We start from the raw sequence: 18,675 nt of genomic DNA, 5'->3' as shown, positions 1-18,675 counted from the left end.
CACTTTAATAATGAAAATGTATGGAAATGTCTCACTAGCTATTTTAAACAATGCCACTTATTATAATGTTTACGTACCCTAAATTACTCATCTCATATGTATATGTATATACTCTATATCATCTACTGCATCTTTATGTAATACATGTATCACTAGCCACTTTAAACTATGCCACTTTGTTTACATACCCTACATTACTCATCTCATATGTATATACTGTACTCTATACCATCTACTGCATCTTGCCTATGCCGTTCTGTACCATCACTCTTAATGTACATATTCTCTTAATGTACATATTATTTATCCCTTTACACTTGTGTGTATAAGGTAGTAGTTGTGGAATTGTTAGGTTAGATTACTGGTTATTACTGCATTGTTGGAACTAGAAGCATACGCATTTCGCTACACTCGCATTAACATCTGCTAACCATGTGTATGTGACAAATTAAATTTGATTTGATTTGAGTATATTTTTTGCACTATTGGTTAGAGCCTGTAAGTAAGCATTTCACTGTAAGGTCTACTACACCTGTTGTATTCGGCGCACGTGACAAATACACTTTGATTTGATTTGTGGCCTCTTACTGAGAACACACCGTTTCTGGGTCTCCATAAAACCTCTGTACTGATACAGATACATAGTCAGCTGGATGGGACTACTCTGCCAAACTCAGATCCAGAACACAAGACTCATATTAGGTGGAAATAAAACAACATCACGATCATGTTGAGTTAAGACTATTCCATATTCCAAAGCACAACTAACATCACTGTAAGCCTTTAGAGGGTCTATTATTAAACTCAGTACTAAGCTATGACGACATCAGACACAACACCCTCCATTAAGGGCTTAGTGCCCTGTAGAGCCTGATTTCCCGTGTCTTACTGGAGAGGAGAGCCTGGGTGGCCACACCAGTCCGAGAGAGAGAGAAACAGTAAGGTGTTCCAAAGTAAAGCTAAATGTCATCCAGATGTTCAGGCGAAGGGCGTCGTGCTTCAAAATGCACTCCACACTTACAAAGAGGAAAATAAAATCTTCCAATTATACAAGTGTACTCTGGAACCCATTTATAATGGCAAATGATGTATGTGATTTAATAAAGTGAAAGAGGGAACAAAATGGGTCAAGGCCCTCGTGGCTAACTGAAAGAGAGGAGAGAGTGCCTGTTCTGGTGGATGACAGAGGTGAGGAGAGGAGGAGGTAAGAGGGGATCATTGGCAGATGGCAACAGTTCATAGTCTTGAGGTGGGGGGCTGAGGTGAGGTCGTAGTGGTGGTAGGGGGGGTGAGGCACTCACCATGGCAACCTCCACGGCATCACTGTTGGAGTAGGACAGGTCACAGAGAATGAGGAGCGTACGTTCCTTAGCCAGGGTCTGGGTGATGGGAAGGTACCTCAGCTCCAAACAGATGTTCTCCACAATGGTACCCTTTGATCAGCACACACACACACACACACACACACACACACACACACACACACACACACACACACACACACACACACACACACACACACACACACACACACACACACACACACACACACACTTTAATTCTCTGGCAGAGGATGTGGTCGGAGATTCAGGTCCAATGGAAGAAAGTTCCCCTACTCCATGGATACAGTAATTAAGACATTTTCTCTATTGCTGCATTGTACTCTAAGTCAATAATCGTAGAATCGTATATCTTTTTAATGTTAGTCAGGTAATGATGTTGTGCACTCACCTGTGGAACTTTGTCTCTATTGAAGATGAGTGTGATGCGGGCACAGCTGTTGTCCAAATAACCACAGTTGGGTTCACACTGAGTGTGGAGGGCCGGTGGGGGGTCAGGAGTAGAACACACGCCCCACTGGTGGCATGGCGGGGCGAAGCAGGTGAGGAATTTGTGCTCTACACACTCTTGTCCTCTAGGACAGGGGGCAATGCTGTCTGGACCGGAAGCAACTCTATGGAGCAGACAGGGCCGTCGGCCACACTGCACCTATACACACACACACACACACACACACACACACACAAACAGATGTCAGAAAGGCAGCTCACACACACACCTTCACTGTGTGTAACAAAACCATGCAAGTCTCACCTTAGAACAGCGCACACTGCCGTTGACACACTGGCAGGTATTACACTCCTCCTCCCATTGACTGCCATGAGGGTACTGCAGGCCAGAGTAACGACAGGCCTTCCCGATCCCTATGACTGCAGAGGGGAGAGAGGAGCAGGTTTAGGACTAAGGCCATATCAGGCTCAGCCCTTAGAAACTCTTCCTACCACACATGGGTTCAATGGAAGAAAGTTCCCCTACTCCATGGATAAGGCCTTTTCTCTATTGCTGCAGTGTACTCACACTCTTGGCAGCGAGGTCCAGCCCAGCCCAGGGGACACACACAGCGGAAGCTGTTGATCTCATCCACACAGGTAGAACCATAGGCACAGGGAGACGTCTGGCACTCATCTATGTCTGATGGGGAAACGAGTACATTACTACACACATATCTCTAGTCTCCTGCAAGGCACCTAGCTATAATATCATCACAACAGGGTAGAGACTGGTTGGTTCTCATATCTGGCATCCCCACATGAAAAAATAGACCCTCTCTGAAAAGGGGAAAAGGAAAGAGGATTGTGTCTGAGAATGTCAGACTGAACTGACCTGTTTGCAGAATACAGCTGACCTGTCCTCACAAGAGAGGTTGGAGGTTAAGATAGGCTTCCTAATCTGTCCCTCACAAACAATCAGCTCAAAATTCCACCATCACCTTTCACCCCTGAACCCTCCAATCTGACCCCACCGCACCCCTCTGGTTCCCAGGGACTCACTGATCCGGCAGTCTGGTCCGGCGAATCCTGGGGCACACTCACAGCGGAACCAGTTCACACCATCCACACAGACACCACTGTTATAGCTGGAGGAAGGAAACAGAACCACACATCAATACATCAGCCCATACCATTGGCACACATGCAGCAGCATACAAAAGGCTGAAGACTCAGACTACAAAGAGAAGAAAGCCTTCACAATCTCAGGTCTCGATCCCAGCAGCAGAATCCAAAGGTAGGAGACTAGAGACAGAGACTGTGGTCACTAAAGCTGATCCCTTATCAATGTCCATCTTCAGATGCAAATCCCAAAATGACCCCATACTGTGCTGGCCCTATATGCTGCTCCCCAGCCCCCCCCCCCATTGCCTACACCACCCCATGCTCAGGGGTAAGTAGTGAAGAATTGGGTGAGGGGTGAGGGGCGTCCCCCCACCCACTGTGCTCATCCTCCTGTCAGTCATTGTGGTGGCGGGAGCCTTTGTCCACTCAGTCCCTCTGATCTAATGGATCCTGGAATACCCAGCTGTCAGGCCCTGCACTGTTCTGTAGAGGTGTCAGGGATACACACACTTCCCCTTTCACACATACACCTCCACGGAACAAACTTTAACAGGAAATCTCTAAGCGTTAAATTAAATTTGCGAGATGAGCGGTGTGTGGGAGTAATTTGTTCCTGTTTTGAAACCAGAACACTGAGAGATTATGCTCTGATATCAGTGCGTGTGGGTCTGTGAAGAGATGGGATAGCCTTATAAGATATTAAAAGTATTTTGCTTTATTCAATATGTTCAACTTACCAGGGGGTAGGTTTGCAGTCATTAGTATCTGTGAAGAGAGGGGATGACACAGAATAAAAATCAGACCTATGTTTTAGTTTATGATTATAACCTGAAAATAATTCAGTAAATTGTGCTTTACTCTGAGCACATGTGGGCCCCTCCCAGCCATCCTTGCAGATGCAGGTGTAGGCATCTCCCCCTCCGACACAGGTCCCTCTGTTCTCACATGGGTTAGAGTCACACGTGCTGTTCTTGCCTGACAAGAGAAATCAAATAGGATGAGTTTAGAACCTATATTAATGTTTCAGCAACTACAACAAAATTACTCCTATGGAGCGTATATGGACCAGAGATCTATTGGACTTTCCCCTGAATGACATAGCTAAAACCAAGCAATAATAGATTCTTACCTGTGTTGCAGGTGCTGCCGCCCCACCCTGACAAACAGGTACAGCGAAAGGTGTCCCCGTGGTCAAAGCACGTCCCCCCATTACTACAGGTACTGGAATCACACTGGCTCTCACGTGAGTGGCAGGTCTTGCCCTTCCAGTTGTCCTGGCATTGACAGTAGAAGTCATTGACCAGGTCCACACAGCGACCTCCGTTCTTACAGGGGTTCCTACTGCACTCATTCACATCTGGAACACCACCACCACGGATCAGTTAGAGAAACACACACACCATGGAGAGATAGAGTAAAACCACCCAGGGACACACACACACACATACCCATGACACACAGCATGCCCTCCCAGCCGTCAGGGCAAAAGCACTGGAAAGAGCTGATCCCGTCGATGCAAGTTCCTCCGTTCTTACAGGGAGACGACACACAGTCGTTTACATCTGGGAGGGAGAGGGGAGAGACTATGAATGAGGATGGGAATGATGAGGAAGACAATAATGAGACTGATGTAATCAGTGGTGTGTTACAGTAAGGAATGGGATGTTTAGTCTCATGGTATGATGATGGTGATGATTATGATGATAAAGTCAATGATGTGTTATGATGATGGTATGTGTGTCTACTCACTCTCGTGACAGTATGTTCCAGTGAAGCCCGGTTCACAGGAACAGGTGAAGTTCCCAGCAGGTTGGCTGATGCAGCGTCCGTGGGGGCCGCACACATTGGACGAGATGTACCACACCCCTTCCTGTGTGTCGTTGGTGGCCACAGCGACAGTACAACTGTCAATCACTGGGATCAAAACAGAAGGAACAACAAGAGACTGTTAGTGAGATACACCTGAGAGGATTGGGTTGAAATGAGGGTTGATCTTGAGGTTGACCTGAGGAATAAGCATCTTAAGATCAGGTTTCAGTTTAGGCTAGAAAGATTACTGCCTGGTTAGTACTTTTACAGGGGTTTGAATTATTTTAGTTGAGATGACATCAATAGGTTTATAGATTGGTTTGTACCTTCACAGGGATTGGTCTTGCAGTGGTCCTTGAGCTCAGAGCAGGTCTTGCCCTCATAGTCATCAGGACAGGCACAGTAGAAGTCTTCCATCAGACTGTGGCACTGGGCCTTGTTCTGGCAAGGGTTAGGGCTGCACGGGTTACTCTGCACCTACGAATGCACAGATGGAAAGATGAGTGGATGAATGGATGGATAAATAGATCATTGTTATGTATAAAAGACAAGATCAGATTTGTCAAAGGTCTGGACTGGACCATAGCTCACCTCACAGGTAGTGCCAGTGTATCCATGTGGGCACTCACACATGAAGCCGTCCAGCAGGGTGTGGCACCTGCCCCCGTTTCTACACGGGCCGCTGACACAGCTCTTCCTCTGGACCTCACAGTGCCGGCCCACAAACCCCGGTGAGCAGGCACACACGTAGCCTCTTCGCCCCTCCTGTACAAAGCGTAAGGGAACAAGTTGTCACTCAGAGGCTCCTGTACCCAGAATAATGCTAACCATAGATGTAATATGAAAGGAGGGCATCAAACATGGTGGCTAGATTGCTTTATTGAATACAATTTCCTACCTTGCAAGTCGCTCCATTCTGACACAGTCCATGGCAGCTGTTGACATCTGCAGAGTGTAAAAGAGAGAACTTACTAATACAGGTCTACAGATAGGACAGGGGAACATGCAGGTGTTGCATGCATGTGATACACAAACAAAACATAGAATGTGCAACTTGGTTAATGCTTAATGCTTCAAAGAAACTCAAAATAAGATTTTTCTCAAGGTGCAGGAAGACATGATGCTGTTGGTTAGTGCATGCCGTGAAAGCCAGTGAGGTCATCTACACAACCGTCAACGATATCTACAGGATGTGCTTCTCATAGTAATGTAAAAACACTATCCATGGATCTCGATAAGTATTTGGGCCATAATAAAGCAGAAAGCCTGAGATAGGAACAGGACAGTAGGCCAGTGGCCCAGGTAAGCGTCAGAGCTAGCTGCAGGCAAAGGGGACAGAGGCAAATGATTAACGGATACTGACTGATGTCACAGTTCTGGCCGGCCCATCCTCGAAAGCAGGCACAGTGATATCCACCAATCAAGTTTTTACAAGAGTAAGCATTGAGGCATGGGTTCCCCATACACTCATTAGCGTCTGCAGAGTGAAAACAGAGAGATGAGAGATCTAAGAACCAGCCTCCAAGCCCCACCACCAAGCAGATCTCTACAGTGCAAGGCTACACAGAAACTAAAGCCCCTGATAAGAATTCTAACCTTAAACCGGTCTTTAGAAAACTAAAGTCTATTAAATGAAATGTAATTTCTTTTGCCATCTTTGCCATCTATTTAGCTGGCTCTGCCTCCTACCCTAAACATTTATTTCAGTTGCCTACCCTATTTCTGAACTGATCTATTCTCTGACATCCAGAGCTTCCCAGAGGTCAGTTCACAAGGCAATGGTCACTAACACCCTCTCCCTGGACAGACCAGAACACAACCGCTTTTCCCCAGAGGTGAGGAGCACCTGTTGGGCTGCGGACATCCGACACCCCTCTCTCAGGTACCGCCTGCTCACGGAAAGGGGAACCACCTGCGCACTGAGAATAGCGGACCACGTAACACAAGCCCCGGGGCTTGTGTTCCTCCCTTAGCTTGTTTACAGGTTATAAAGTGTTTCCTTTCCTTTGCTACTCCAGGGAGCTAAATAGTGGTTTTGGGGTGAGGCCCTACTCTTGGTAGAGACTAGTATACATACCCCTTTTATCCCAGTCTATAGCCAAAGATAACCCACTGTCAGGCTACATCAGGCCCCAAGGTTAGCAGTTGCCAGGCTAGGTGTTATTTATAGTTTTACTCAAGAAACCTGGCCTCAGGTTGCACATAATATCCAGCTTTCTCCATGGACATGCATGCATCCATTTTAAATTAGTATCCACACCATAGTAATAGGACTGGCTCAACAGGGTGAGACACAAAAAAACAGATACTGGACGAGCGCGGAGATTCCTGGCATAAGATCGAACAAGGCGAGATTCAATAACACTTCAAGTCACATCACATCACATTCAATTCAAATCAAACACAATTTAATTTAGCATGCAAATAGTCGCAAGTTATGCTCCCCAGGACATAATATTCATCTTTAGCCATTTGGACGTGCTTTGCTCCAGTTTCCCAGGCAGAGACTGTGCCCTCAGAATTCTCTAGTGTGAATGATAAACTACAGACCCCTTGCCACCTCTCCTTCCCAGGCTTACCTATCTGGCAGGTCTTCCCAGCCCACTTTGGGGGGCAGAGGCACTCAAATCCGTTCTCCATGTCGATGCAGGTCCCACCCTGACCACAGGGGTTAGACGCACACTCGTCCATGTCTGGAACACACACACACGATGTAAGGGTTCAGCTTTGAAAAAACATGGGGGCACACACACACCTTGGGAGGGGCAAGCTCGTGACTCACTCACCTTTAGCGCAGGTGGGCCCTGACCAGCCTGCAGGACAGTGGCACTCAAACCCAGACGGGATCTCATGGCAGGTGCCCCCGTTGGCACAAGGGTTGGACACACATGAGTGTTCCACTGAAGATAACAGGATGACATGGGGAGACAAATGTGCCACGAGTCAGAGTGACGGATTACATAAATAGCACAACAAAATACACATGCAAATGATCAACTATTAAACATTGGGTACGTTTACATGCACACTAACACTTGTGGCAGTAGGCCGAGTATGGAAATAGTAATGTAAACACCTCACTCTGCTTATTTTGATCTGCGTACGGTCAAAATCGAAGTAAGCATACGCCGATTAAAACACCTGGTTTTCAGAGCAATGTTTCAATGATTAGAAAACCTTAATCAGAGTTCCAGCTGTGTGTTTGATCTGCGCATGTGCTAGCACCATCCGAGCGAGCCTCCCTCTTATTAAAAGTGAAGTGAGTTTGGAAAAACTGAAAATATGCATCTTAGAAAAAGTATTCACATACAAACTTTATTGGTCCGAACTCAGAATCAAAAAGGTTTTGCAAAAATAACATGGTCACTGTGGTAGAATATTGATTTTTATTGGCGATTTTGTGCAATTTATTTAAAGTCCCATCAGTAGCCTGATTTCAGATGTGTCCATAAAAACATAATTATTAGGGAAATTGTTCTACTTGCAAAGCATGTGAACATTTTAAATGAACTATTATATTAATCTGATTATCCACAATAATCGTATTATTGTGCGCATGTAACCGTGCTCATTGGCACAAACAGAATTGAATTTCTTGACTGACTCACCTATCTCACAGTTCTTGCCCGAGTAGCTGTCAGAACAGGCACAGTTGTATTCATCTGGCTCTGAGTTCATACACGTTCCTCCGTTCTTACACGGCTTGTTCGTCCCACAGTAGTTCAAATCTGGAGAGAATCATACAGGAATGATTACATTTACACACTTTAATGGTCTCATATGAACACATCTAAAGGATTAGGATGGTAAATGATATGTTACAGATTAAATCAGTTGTCATCACACGACTTCATAGGATCAGACATGAAAGCACACTGTTACATATTGCTAAATGTAACCTCTCCATCCACCTCTCCATCCACCTCTCCATCCACCTCTCCATCCACCTCTCCATCCACCTCTCCATCCACCTCTCCATCTTGTTACTCTGAAGTGATCTCCTGTTTCTAGCAGTCACTCTTCAGTGACCTCTGTTGACCACCTGATGCTGAGGGGAACTCAGAGGTGACCTTGTGTTGTGTGACACTACAGGGAGGTCAAAGGTCGCTGTAGAGGATGTGTTAATAGTACAGTGGGCCAGGTCTGGTCTGGTTTGCTCTAATGTCTCACCTTTGTCACACAGCAGGCCTCCCCAGTTCTTCTCACAGCTGCACAGCCAGGGCTTGACGCAGGTCCCATGGACACAGCCTGGGTAGGGCAGGCAGTCGTCACAGAACGGACCCTGCCAACCGTATTTACACCTGCAAGACATATCAGAGACATCCATTAGAGACACATAGGGAATGGACCCATTGTGTGGTCATACTGTATGTGAAATACTTTAAAAACATCAGTCCCATGAAGAGATGGCTCATAAATAAGACAGGACTCGTGTAATAGGACAAGGCCTTCTACAATACGTCAACCACATGACAGACCTATGTGTCCATGTAAAAGTCAAGGTGATCTCGATCAGGAGCCAGACAGACACAACGTCTTCATCAAGGTGACCAGTGACACCCCTTCCCTTCTGGGGCTCCTAATCTTTAGACAGAGCACAAGGGACATTCCAGGGCAGTGATGGGGTCAAGCCTGTTCCCATGGCGTGTGGGACAGGGACGGGGATAGAGGAAGTCTAGGAGTGGGGGCCTCCTGAAGCCCCTAGGCAAGCAGCTTTGCGAGCGGAGGCAGCCGGCGAACGGTTAGCTAATCTGTTGGTTTATAGCTGCGCTCTGTTATTCCAAGGCCAGCGGTAACCTTGCCCCACCTGTGCTGTCACTTCTCGCCCTGGGTTATTTAAAGACCACTCTCCTGTAAATAGATGCCAACCAAACCCTACACTACTAGTTGATATACTGTACTGGAGTGAGTGAGTGTACTGCTGTGTGCTAACATTTTCGCTAGTAAGCAGCACTGCAGTCAAACACAACACACAGTGCAGTACAACTTTGTATTGTAGTCTACTAATGTACATGTATAAAAGTACTGAAGTGTGCAGTGGTGTGCTACTGTATACCAAACTGTATGTTAACATGCTGAGGTTAAGTGTAAAGGTTAATTAGCAGCATTAGCAGCATTGAGAGGCCCTGTCCACAGTATAAACAGGGAGAGACCAAGGTGGCCACAAGGCCAAGGTGGCATTACCATCACCAAACAAACACCTCACCACAGCCCCACAATGGAGGACTCTTTCAGCCCAGCCAGCAACACTGTAAATATCCCCGGCCCAGCCCAGCACAGACAGGCCCAACTCTGTCAGACCCACACTGTGGAAATAGCCCTTTGAAGCCACACCATCCAGATCACAGGAGGCTGATGAGGGGAGGACGGCTCGTAATAATGGCCGGGTCGGAGCTAATGGAACGCTGCAGCCATTACCACGAGACCGTCCCCCCCAATTAAGTTGCCACCAACCTGTGCTCCAGATCCCTATCACGGTCAGGCTCAGGGGCTCGACCTGCCTGCACATCACCTGCAGCCGCAGTAGCTTTCTATCTCGCTCTCTTTCGCGCTCTCTGCCTCTAAGAATTATTTACAGAAAGACTCTGGGAAATTAACATGCAGATTGAGGTCCCTTAAGAAAAAAAGAAAACTGTGAAATAGCTGTTTTCACATGTTCAGCTGTGAAACCATATTATTATTTGTGTGAATATTTAGAGGTCACAATATCAAAACAGCAATATTCTTGTAATTGTATAAAAAAAATTCAAAAAATACAGGTCAATTTGAGCAATTGTGGATTTGGATGATTTTGACATGGATAAATTAAATTGTGATTAATCACAGCAAATCCTTTGATTGTGTAGCGACCCGCACAGACAGCTGTGTGTTATGTGTTAGGCTAGGAGGTGGTTGTGTTGTACTGACCAGTACCCGGTGTTCGCGGGGTCCGACCTGTCAATCAACCTGCTATCTGCCAATCACGGGAATGCCTGGAATGTTCTGATGCCGGGCATCCTGGTGGTTGGCGGAGTGGCGTGGAGGGGGGTTGGGCAGGGGGGTGGAGCATTGGAAGTTAAGACCAGGTTCAGCCTTTGTTCTCTCTCTCTTACTCTCTCTCTGGGTTTCACAAGAGAAGGTCACGATTGGCTTGTGGGTTATCTGTCATCTATTTGGCGTGTGCTACGGCCCAAACAGTAGCCTGTGTAAAGTTGGTGTAATAAACCGTCAATTCGTAAACTCAAGCCTCTGTCTGGACAATTGTTCATTTATGATCTAGTCAGGTCATTACATTGGTGTCAGAAGTAAAAACGTTGATACAAGTTAGCCAGCTAGCTAGCTGACTTATGTGGCTAGCTACCGTAGGTGAGAACGGGGATTGAAAATGCTTTGAGGGAATCCGAAAGTGAAGGTGGAGGTAGGGGACGATTATGGCCAAGGAGGTGTGTGTGAATGGACGTCGGGGGCTCTGTCTGAGGAGATCGCCAGGGCGTCGGAGCGCAGAGGCCGCTTGAGGGAGGACGTTAGAGCGATGGCGGCTGAAGCGGGCATGAGTGCTTCGTCGAATGTATTTCGCGCGGATTCTGGTGGGCGGACCGAAGTGGTGACGTCGACGCGGCGTGACGAGGAATCTGGGGCTCAGGATGTAAACAAACATGGCGGCGCCCAGTTCCCGGCTGCGTCCGTATCTGTTAAGACCCCGAAGTATTCCGGTAAGGCGGATTGGGAAGCTTTTCATGCTCAGTTTGAACTGTTAGCTCATTTTAGGGGGTGGTCGGATGAAGAAAGGGCACTGCAGTTGGCTTTATGCCTCACGGATGAAGCTCTGGCCTGTTTGATATTGATTAGCCCCGAGGACAGGCATGATTATGGGGCTTTAGTGGGAGCACTGAGGAGGCGCTATGGACAGTGTGTACAGCCCGGGCTACTGCGCTCCGAACTGAGTAATAGACGCAGGCAGCCTGGAGAGCCTCTACGGGTGCTAGCTAATGACATTGAGAGCCTCTCTCGGCGGGCATATGCTCACATGCCCCCCTCCGTGCAGAGCGAGCTAGCACAGGACCAGTTCATACAGGCGCTCTCTCCTACGGAGCTGCGCATACAGACCCAGCTGGCTCATCCTGAGTCATTGCAGACAGCCTTGGAGATGGCTTTGGAGAGGGAGCTGGTGTGGGCTGGGGCTTCAGCTGGGGCTTTGGTGGGGGTGCAGGGAGACACACCCTCTGTGCGAGCTGGGGGGCAGAGCAGCCCGGAGCCGGAAAAGCCTGCTTGGGTGGCCGAAATGACAAAACTCATTCGTGCTGTGTCGCTACAGGCGGAACGAAACACACGCCCTGGTCCCAGGGTCTGCTGGGGTTGTGGCCAGCCAGGCCATCTGCGCCGAGATTGCCCCATGTCCCCCAGAGCTCAGGGAAACGGCTCGGGGTCCGCATAGACCGGGTAGTGCGGACCCCTGGCTTTCTATCCCAACCACCATCATCTTCAGGAGGAGCCCACCGGCACAGACGGGGAAGCAAGGCTCCACTTCCCCCAGAAGCAGACGAGAGCAAGCGGATGGAGCCTGTTGTTGTGGTGGGCCGGACCTGTGTTGGGGACTTTTGTCATGTCCCTGTCACTGTGGAGGGGGTTCCCTGCTCCGCCCTGGTGGACACTGGGTCCACAGTAACCCTGGTGAGGCCAGATATTGTGCCAGATTGGACTCAGTGTGAGCCTACAACTGTGCAGCTCCGCACAGTCACAGGTGAGCTGGCACCCATGAAAGGGAAGGGAATAATGACTCTGACAGTAGGGGGCAGGACTGTGCGTCATCCTGTGTGGGTGGCGGCTGTGCAGGACCCTTGTATCCTGGGGTTGGACTTTCTTAGGAGCACAGGCTGCCAGTTAGACCTAAATAGGGGCACACTGAGCTTCCAGGGAGGGACGGAAGTCACCATGTAATGTCACATTCACTCAACCCAACAAACCCTTTACTCCAACAGTTAAAGCAGCAGAGACTCATGGCTGCGCCCCCTCCCCCACAGCTGTGTGTGACTTTTCCCCAGTCCCCCTGTCAACTACGGCGGTGTGTTACATTCCCCCAGCTACCTCCATGACACAGCCCTCTGTGAGCCCGGGCCGCACCCCCCCAGCCCAGCTACCCCAGATGGGAGAGGAGAGGACACTGTCTGCAGTGAGGGAGATATGGGGGAGGAACTGTGTTGGTCTTGACCCTGAGCAGCAGGAACGGTTGTGGCAGTTGCTGTTTGAATTCAGAGACAGCTTTGCGTTGAGTGAGGAAGAGGTGGGTCAGACTCATCTGGTGCAGCATGAGATCGACACAGGTGATGCTCGACCCATCAAGATGCGTCCCCGCCGTATCCCGCTGGCACGCCAGGAGGCGGCAGACAAGGCTGTGTTGGAGATGCAGCGGACAGACTTCATTGAGCCCTCAGACAGCCCCTGGGCGGCGCCAGTCGTCATGGTTCCGAAGAAGGGGGGCAAGCTGAGGTTCTGTGCGGACTACAGGCGGCTGAATGAGGTAACCAGGAAGGACTCATACCCCATACCACGTATCGATGAGTCGCTGGACCTGGTTAGGGGGTCCTCCTGGTTCTCCTCACTAGACCTCCGCAGTGGCTACTGGCAGGTTCCCCTCTCCCCAGAGGCCAGAGCCAAAACTGCGTTCTCCACTAACAGAGGACACTGGCAGTTCAAGGTCCTGTGCTTTGGCCTGTGCAACGCTCCAGCTACTTTTGAGCGTTTGATGGACAGGGTGCTGGATGGCATCCCCCGACAGCAGTGTCTGGTATACCTCGATGACATCCTGGCCCATGGCAGCTCCTTCCAGTCAGCCCTGGGGGCACTACGGCGTGTGCTGGAGAGGGTGGCTGCCGCAGGTCTGAAGCTCCACCCCGAGAAGTGCCACTTCATGAGGAGAGAGGTGTCCTTCTTGGGCCACCGAGTGGGGAAGGAGGGGATCAGCACCATGGAGGACAAGGTAGGGGCTGTCAGAGACTGGCCCACCCCCACCGACCAGCGTCAGCTGAAGAGCTTCCTGGGCCTGGCCTCGTACTACAGGAGGTTTTACGGGGCTTCTCAAGCGTTGCTGCTCCACTGAACCACCTGCCGAAGGACAAGGCTTTCACTTGGACAGTGGAGTGTGAGGGAGGCGTTCAACACCCTCAAACGTGCACTGATCGAGGCCCCGTGCTCGCCCCCTGACCTCACCTTGCCCTTTATCCTGGACACAGACGCGAGCAATGTGGGCATGGGTGGGGTGCTGGCCCAGGTGGGGCCAGAGGGGGAGAGAGTGGTGGCGTACTTCAGCAAAACATTTGACAAACATGAGCGCCGCTACTGTGTCACCCGGCGGGAGCTCTTGGCTGTTGTGGCTTCCGTCAAACACTTCAAGTACTACCTGGGTGGTCTGCCCTTTACTGTAAGGACTGACCACTCTGCTCTCCAGTGGCTCATGTCTTTCAGAGAGCCAGAGGGGCAGGTGGCACGCTGGTTGGAGGAGCTTCAGCCGTATGACTTCACGGTGGTGCACAGGGCAGGGGCACGCCACTCCAACGCCGACGCCATGTCCCGTCGGCCCTGTACTGCAGACGGCTGCCGCCACTGTGAACGGAGAGAGGGACGGGAGAGAGAGCTGCGGGCAGAGGAGGGTGTCTGTGCCACAGTGTGTCGGGCGAGCGGGCCTGTCTGCTGTGAGCTGCAGACTGTCGGCGTGGCTGAATGGCGGCAGCAGCAGGGACGGGACACAGACCTACAGCCAGTGCTACAGTGGGTAGAGGCGCAGGTGAGGCCACCATGGGAAGAGGTGACAGCGCTCTCACTCGCGACCAAAGGGTTGTGGTCGAAGTTTGAGAGACTGCGGCTGGCTGATGGCGTGCTACAGCGGGCATGGAAGGAGTCAGCTACGGGAGAGGAGAGGTGGCAGGTGGTGGTCCCAAAAGCATTGCGGGAGGCTGTGCTCCAGAGTACTCATGGGGGGTGGGGACTGGACACTTTGGGGTCACAAAAACACTGCGCCGTCTCCGTCAGGGCTTCTACTGGGGGCAGCACAAGAGGGATGTGGAGGACTTTTGTCGCCGCTGTGACAACTGCACAGCGAGAAAGGGCCCCCCAGGCCGCTCTCATGCTCAGCTCCAACAGTTCCCAGTGGGGGCTCCCATGGAGAGGGTGGGAGTGGATGTAGTTGGGCCGTTCCCCACCACAGACAGTGGAAACCGCTGGGTGTTCACGGCCATGGACTATTTCACAAAATGGCCCGAGGCCTATGCTCTGCCTGACCAGGAGGCAGAGACCATCGTCGACGCCCTGACAGCGGTGATGTTCAGCAGGTTTGGAGCTGCAGAGTCCATCCACAGCGACCAAGGCAGAAACTTTGAGTCCCGTGTGTTCGCCACCATGTGTGAGAGGCTGGGTATGCACAAGACCCGCACTACTCCTCTCCATCCTCAAAGTGATGGCCTTGTGGAGCGCTTCAACAAAACGCTTGGACAGCAGCTGGCCATCGTCTCTTCCAAACACCAGCGTGACTGGGACAAGCACCTGCCTATGGTCCTCATGGCATGCCGCTCCGCTGTCCAAGACTCCACTTCCTGCACGCCTGCCCTCCTCATGCTGGGGAGAGAGATCCGCACCCCTGCGGAGATGGCGTTTGGTCGGGCCCTGGATAGCCCTCATGTTCCTCCGGGGCCGGAGTATGCCCGGAGACTCCAGGACCGCCTGGAGACAGCCCACACCTTCGCCAGAGAGCAGCTGGTGAATGCAGGTGTGAGGCAGAAAAGCAACTATGACGTGCACACCCGGGGAAGGCACTTTGTGGCTGGGGAGCTGGTCTGGGTCTACAGCCCCCTAAGGAAAAAAGGCAGATGCCCCAAGTTGGACAGTCACTGGGTGGGACCCTGCAGTGTCCTGGAGAGGGTAGGGGAGGTTGTGTACCGGGTGCAGCTTCCTCCCAGGGGGAGAAAGGTGGCACTGCACCGGGACAGGTTAGCCCCATACAGAGGGGCCTCTTCTCCCCAAACCCCAGGAACCCCCACAATTCCCCTCTCTGGCAATGACATTCTCCAGGCACCCACCCTCAGGTGCCGCAGACAAGGCTCCAGACAGCCCACTCCCCCTGTCTCCCCCCCTGTGTCACCGTGTGGTTCCCCAGAGCCACGGACTGTATTACCCGTTCCCGCTTCCTTGTCACCCATATCCCTGCCTTCATCCCCTGGGTCCCAGAGGGGCACTCTGCGACCATCACGGCCACGCAGGCAAAGGAGAACTCCGGGTCGCTTCAGAGACTTTGTTTGTTCCCTCGGGGACGAGGGACTTTGTGGTGGGGGGGCTGTGTAGCGACCCGCACAGACAGCTGTGTGTTATGTGTTAGGCTAGGAGGTAGTTGTGTTGTACTGACCAGTACCCGGTGTTCGCGGGGTCCGACCTGTCAATCAACCTGCTATCTGCCAATCACGGGAATGCCTGGAATGTTCTGATGCCGGGCATCCTGGTGGTTGGCGGAGTGGCATGGAGGGGGGTTGGGCAGGGGGGTGGAGCATTGGAAGTTAAGACCAGGTTCAGCCTTTGTTCTCTCTCTCTTACGTCTGGGTTTCACAAGAGAAGGTCACGATTGGCTTGTGGGTTATCTGTCATCTATTTGGCGTGTGCTACGGCCCAAACAGTAGCCTGTGTAAAGTTGGTGTAATAAACCGTCAATTCGTAAACTCAAGCCTCTGTCTGGACAATTGTTCATTTATGATCTAGTCAGGTCATTACAATACACTCAATTACATTTGGAATTGTTTGACAGCCCGAGTTGACATTAAAATGTGAAATGTTACATGTGTCCGAAAACCATTTTTAGTTTAAATTATTTTTGTAAGGGGGTAGGTTGTGAATGCTCTGTGTGTAAGGAAACCAGATACTGTACCACCAACACATTTGTTGTTTTCCTTCGCAGGCACCAGGCATGGAATGTTACTCCAGGAGAAGGCGTGTTGTTTTCCTTCGCAGGCACCAGGCATGGAATGTTACTCCAGGAGAAGGCGTGTTGTTTTCCTTCGCAGGCACCAGGCATGGAATGTTACTCCAGGAGAAGGCGTGTTGTTTTCCTTCGCAGGCACCAGGCATGGAATGTTACTCCAGGAGAAGGCGTGTTGTTTTCGTGTTGTTTTTCGCAGGCACCAGGCATATGGAATGTTACTCCAGGAGAAGGCGTGTTGTTTTCCTTCGCAGGCACCAGGCATGGAATGTTACTCCAGGAGAAGGCGTGTTGTTTTCCTTCGCAGGCACCAGGCATGGAATGTTACTCCAGGAGAAGGCGTGTTGTTTTCCTTCGCAGGCACCAGGCATGGAATGTTACTCCAGGAGAAGGCGTGTTGTTTTCCTTCGCAGGCACCAGGCATGGAATGTTACTCCAGGAGAAGGCGTGTTGTTTTCCTTCGCAGGCACCAGGCATGGAATGTTACTCCAGGAGAAGGCGTGTTGTTTTCCTTCGCAGGCACCAGGCATATGGAATGTTACTCCAGGAGAAGGCGTGTTGTTTGTTCACGGTCGGGATACACACAGCCTCCTCCTGAGCTTCAAATCACATGTCGAGGCACATTCCAGTCTTTTTTCTTGTCTTCCAGCCATGAAAATTCATTCTTTTATGAGATGAGAACTAAATCTATCCCGTCTCACTCACGGCTATCCCTATTGAACAGATCCATAGGTGTGTTACAGAATGCACCTCAAAGAGTTGCACAAGAAGGTGGTCTTGCAAGAGGATTTGACATGGAATACTTGGTTGGTTCAGCCGTGCAGAATAACATGTACGTGACTAAGGATGCTGGATGGAGTCCATACTCCCATGAGGGGTATGACAGCCAAAACAGGCCCAGGATAGGAAGAGGCGAATGGGGCTGCAGAGAAGAAATGGGCAGAGGGGCCCTGACACACCGCTGGAGGAGGGGAGGAAACGCTGTGTGAAAAACAGGCTACAGCTACAGGCCAGGTCTGGGACAGGAAAAAGAACAATGGCTCCTGAATCAGACTGGTGGGGGGGGGGGCTAATACACTGTACGTTCCATAGAGAGGGGGGACAGGGAGGGGGAATGTGGGGGTCGAGCTCTGGTATGCGATCAACCCCCCGTGTCATCATTATCATCCTCATTGAACACAAAAAGACCTACTGCCCATTAACCAGCCAATACACCCAGACACAATTCTCAGTCAAAGGGATTTCAATTGAAAAGGGAGTAATATTTCAGTATCTTATTAACATAGACACGATGGTATAAAGAAGAAAGTTAACCCAGACTCACATGCATTCTCCTGGGGCATTGCAGAATCCTTGCAGCAGGTTACAGCCCTGCTTGCAGATAGCTGTGAAACAAAGACAAAAGGATTCACCCATTAATTTCTAGTATCATCAGAGCGATATCTAAACATTAGTTTCAATGTGTGTATTTTGACTCTGAAGTGTCTTGTACATGGATTGTGTCAGCCTGCTCCCCTACTCACCAGCTGTACAGTAAGGGCCCATCCAGCCCTCCAAACAGCCTCTGTTCCCAAACTGGTCACACACGTAGTGGCCATAGTCATCATTGCGTGGCCGGCACTGCTTGTTACACTTGTTGCCATAGTAGTTCTCGTCACAGCGCACACGGATGTTATACTCAAAGTTGGCTGTAGGACCGTTGTGTTGGATAGTCTGCCTGTCATCGCCAGGGTTGATCATTCCTTTACGGACACTCCGCTCAATTAACAGATCCTCACCTGCATCAACAAACAAAAACCAAGACATTTCTTCACCATTATATAATGGACACTTGACATGCATACAACTAAACAGTCAAAGAGGTAGTTCAGGCTAACTAGCCACTTATTCAATGTTAGAACCAGTATGCCTCAGTACAAGTTCTAGTAGTGTCGAGAAGCAGGAGAAAGTCATCTGAGAGAACACTGGTGTTTATCTGCTGCTGGAGATCAGAGAGGGCAACCCAAAGTCAAACACCACTCTGTTTCCAAGAGCGTG

At 50.2% G+C, this 18,675-nt stretch overlaps 1 protein-coding gene across 3 annotated transcripts in view; it reads right to left on the bottom strand.

The window, feature by feature from the left end:
* The window catches only part of LOC118368222 (protein jagged-2-like), a 45,789-nt gene that overhangs the window by 10,702 nt on the left and 16,412 nt on the right, over positions 1-18,675 (bottom strand). For 2 of the 3 annotated variants that reach the window (XM_035752130.2, XM_052496775.1), the window contains 20 exons: positions 18,162-18,416; positions 17,963-18,023; positions 8,874-9,004; positions 8,312-8,431; positions 7,490-7,603; positions 7,283-7,396; positions 6,067-6,180; positions 5,602-5,648; positions 5,295-5,468; positions 5,030-5,180; positions 4,644-4,808; positions 4,343-4,456; positions 4,024-4,251; positions 3,753-3,869; positions 3,632-3,659; positions 2,832-2,917; positions 2,359-2,472; positions 2,095-2,210; positions 1,732-1,989; positions 1,302-1,433 (listed from right to left, as the gene is read on the bottom strand). In XM_035752130.2, the coding sequence (XP_035608023.1) occupies positions 1,302-1,433; positions 1,732-1,989; positions 2,095-2,210; positions 2,359-2,472; positions 2,832-2,917; positions 3,632-3,659; positions 3,753-3,869; positions 4,024-4,251; positions 4,343-4,456; positions 4,644-4,808; positions 5,030-5,180; positions 5,295-5,468; positions 5,602-5,648; positions 6,067-6,180; positions 7,283-7,396; positions 7,490-7,603; positions 8,312-8,431; positions 8,874-9,004; positions 17,963-18,023; positions 18,162-18,416 (2,639 nt within the window). The remainder of the gene's footprint in view (positions 1-1,301; positions 1,434-1,731; positions 1,990-2,094; positions 2,211-2,358; positions 2,473-2,831; positions 2,918-3,631; positions 3,660-3,752; positions 3,870-4,023; positions 4,252-4,342; positions 4,457-4,643; positions 4,809-5,029; positions 5,181-5,294; positions 5,469-5,601; positions 5,649-6,066; positions 6,181-7,282; positions 7,397-7,489; positions 7,604-8,311; positions 8,432-8,873; positions 9,005-17,962; positions 18,024-18,161; positions 18,417-18,675) is intronic. The other variant, XM_035752131.2, reaches the window with a different exon arrangement.

This window comes from Oncorhynchus keta, chromosome 35, assembly GCF_023373465.1.
Source record: "Oncorhynchus keta strain PuntledgeMale-10-30-2019 chromosome 35, Oket_V2, whole genome shotgun sequence".
Classification (NCBI taxonomy): domain Eukaryota; kingdom Metazoa; phylum Chordata; class Actinopteri; order Salmoniformes; family Salmonidae; genus Oncorhynchus; species Oncorhynchus keta.
The sequence above is the reverse complement of the archived record's forward strand: the minus strand, read 5'-3'. Positions and strand labels throughout refer to the sequence as shown.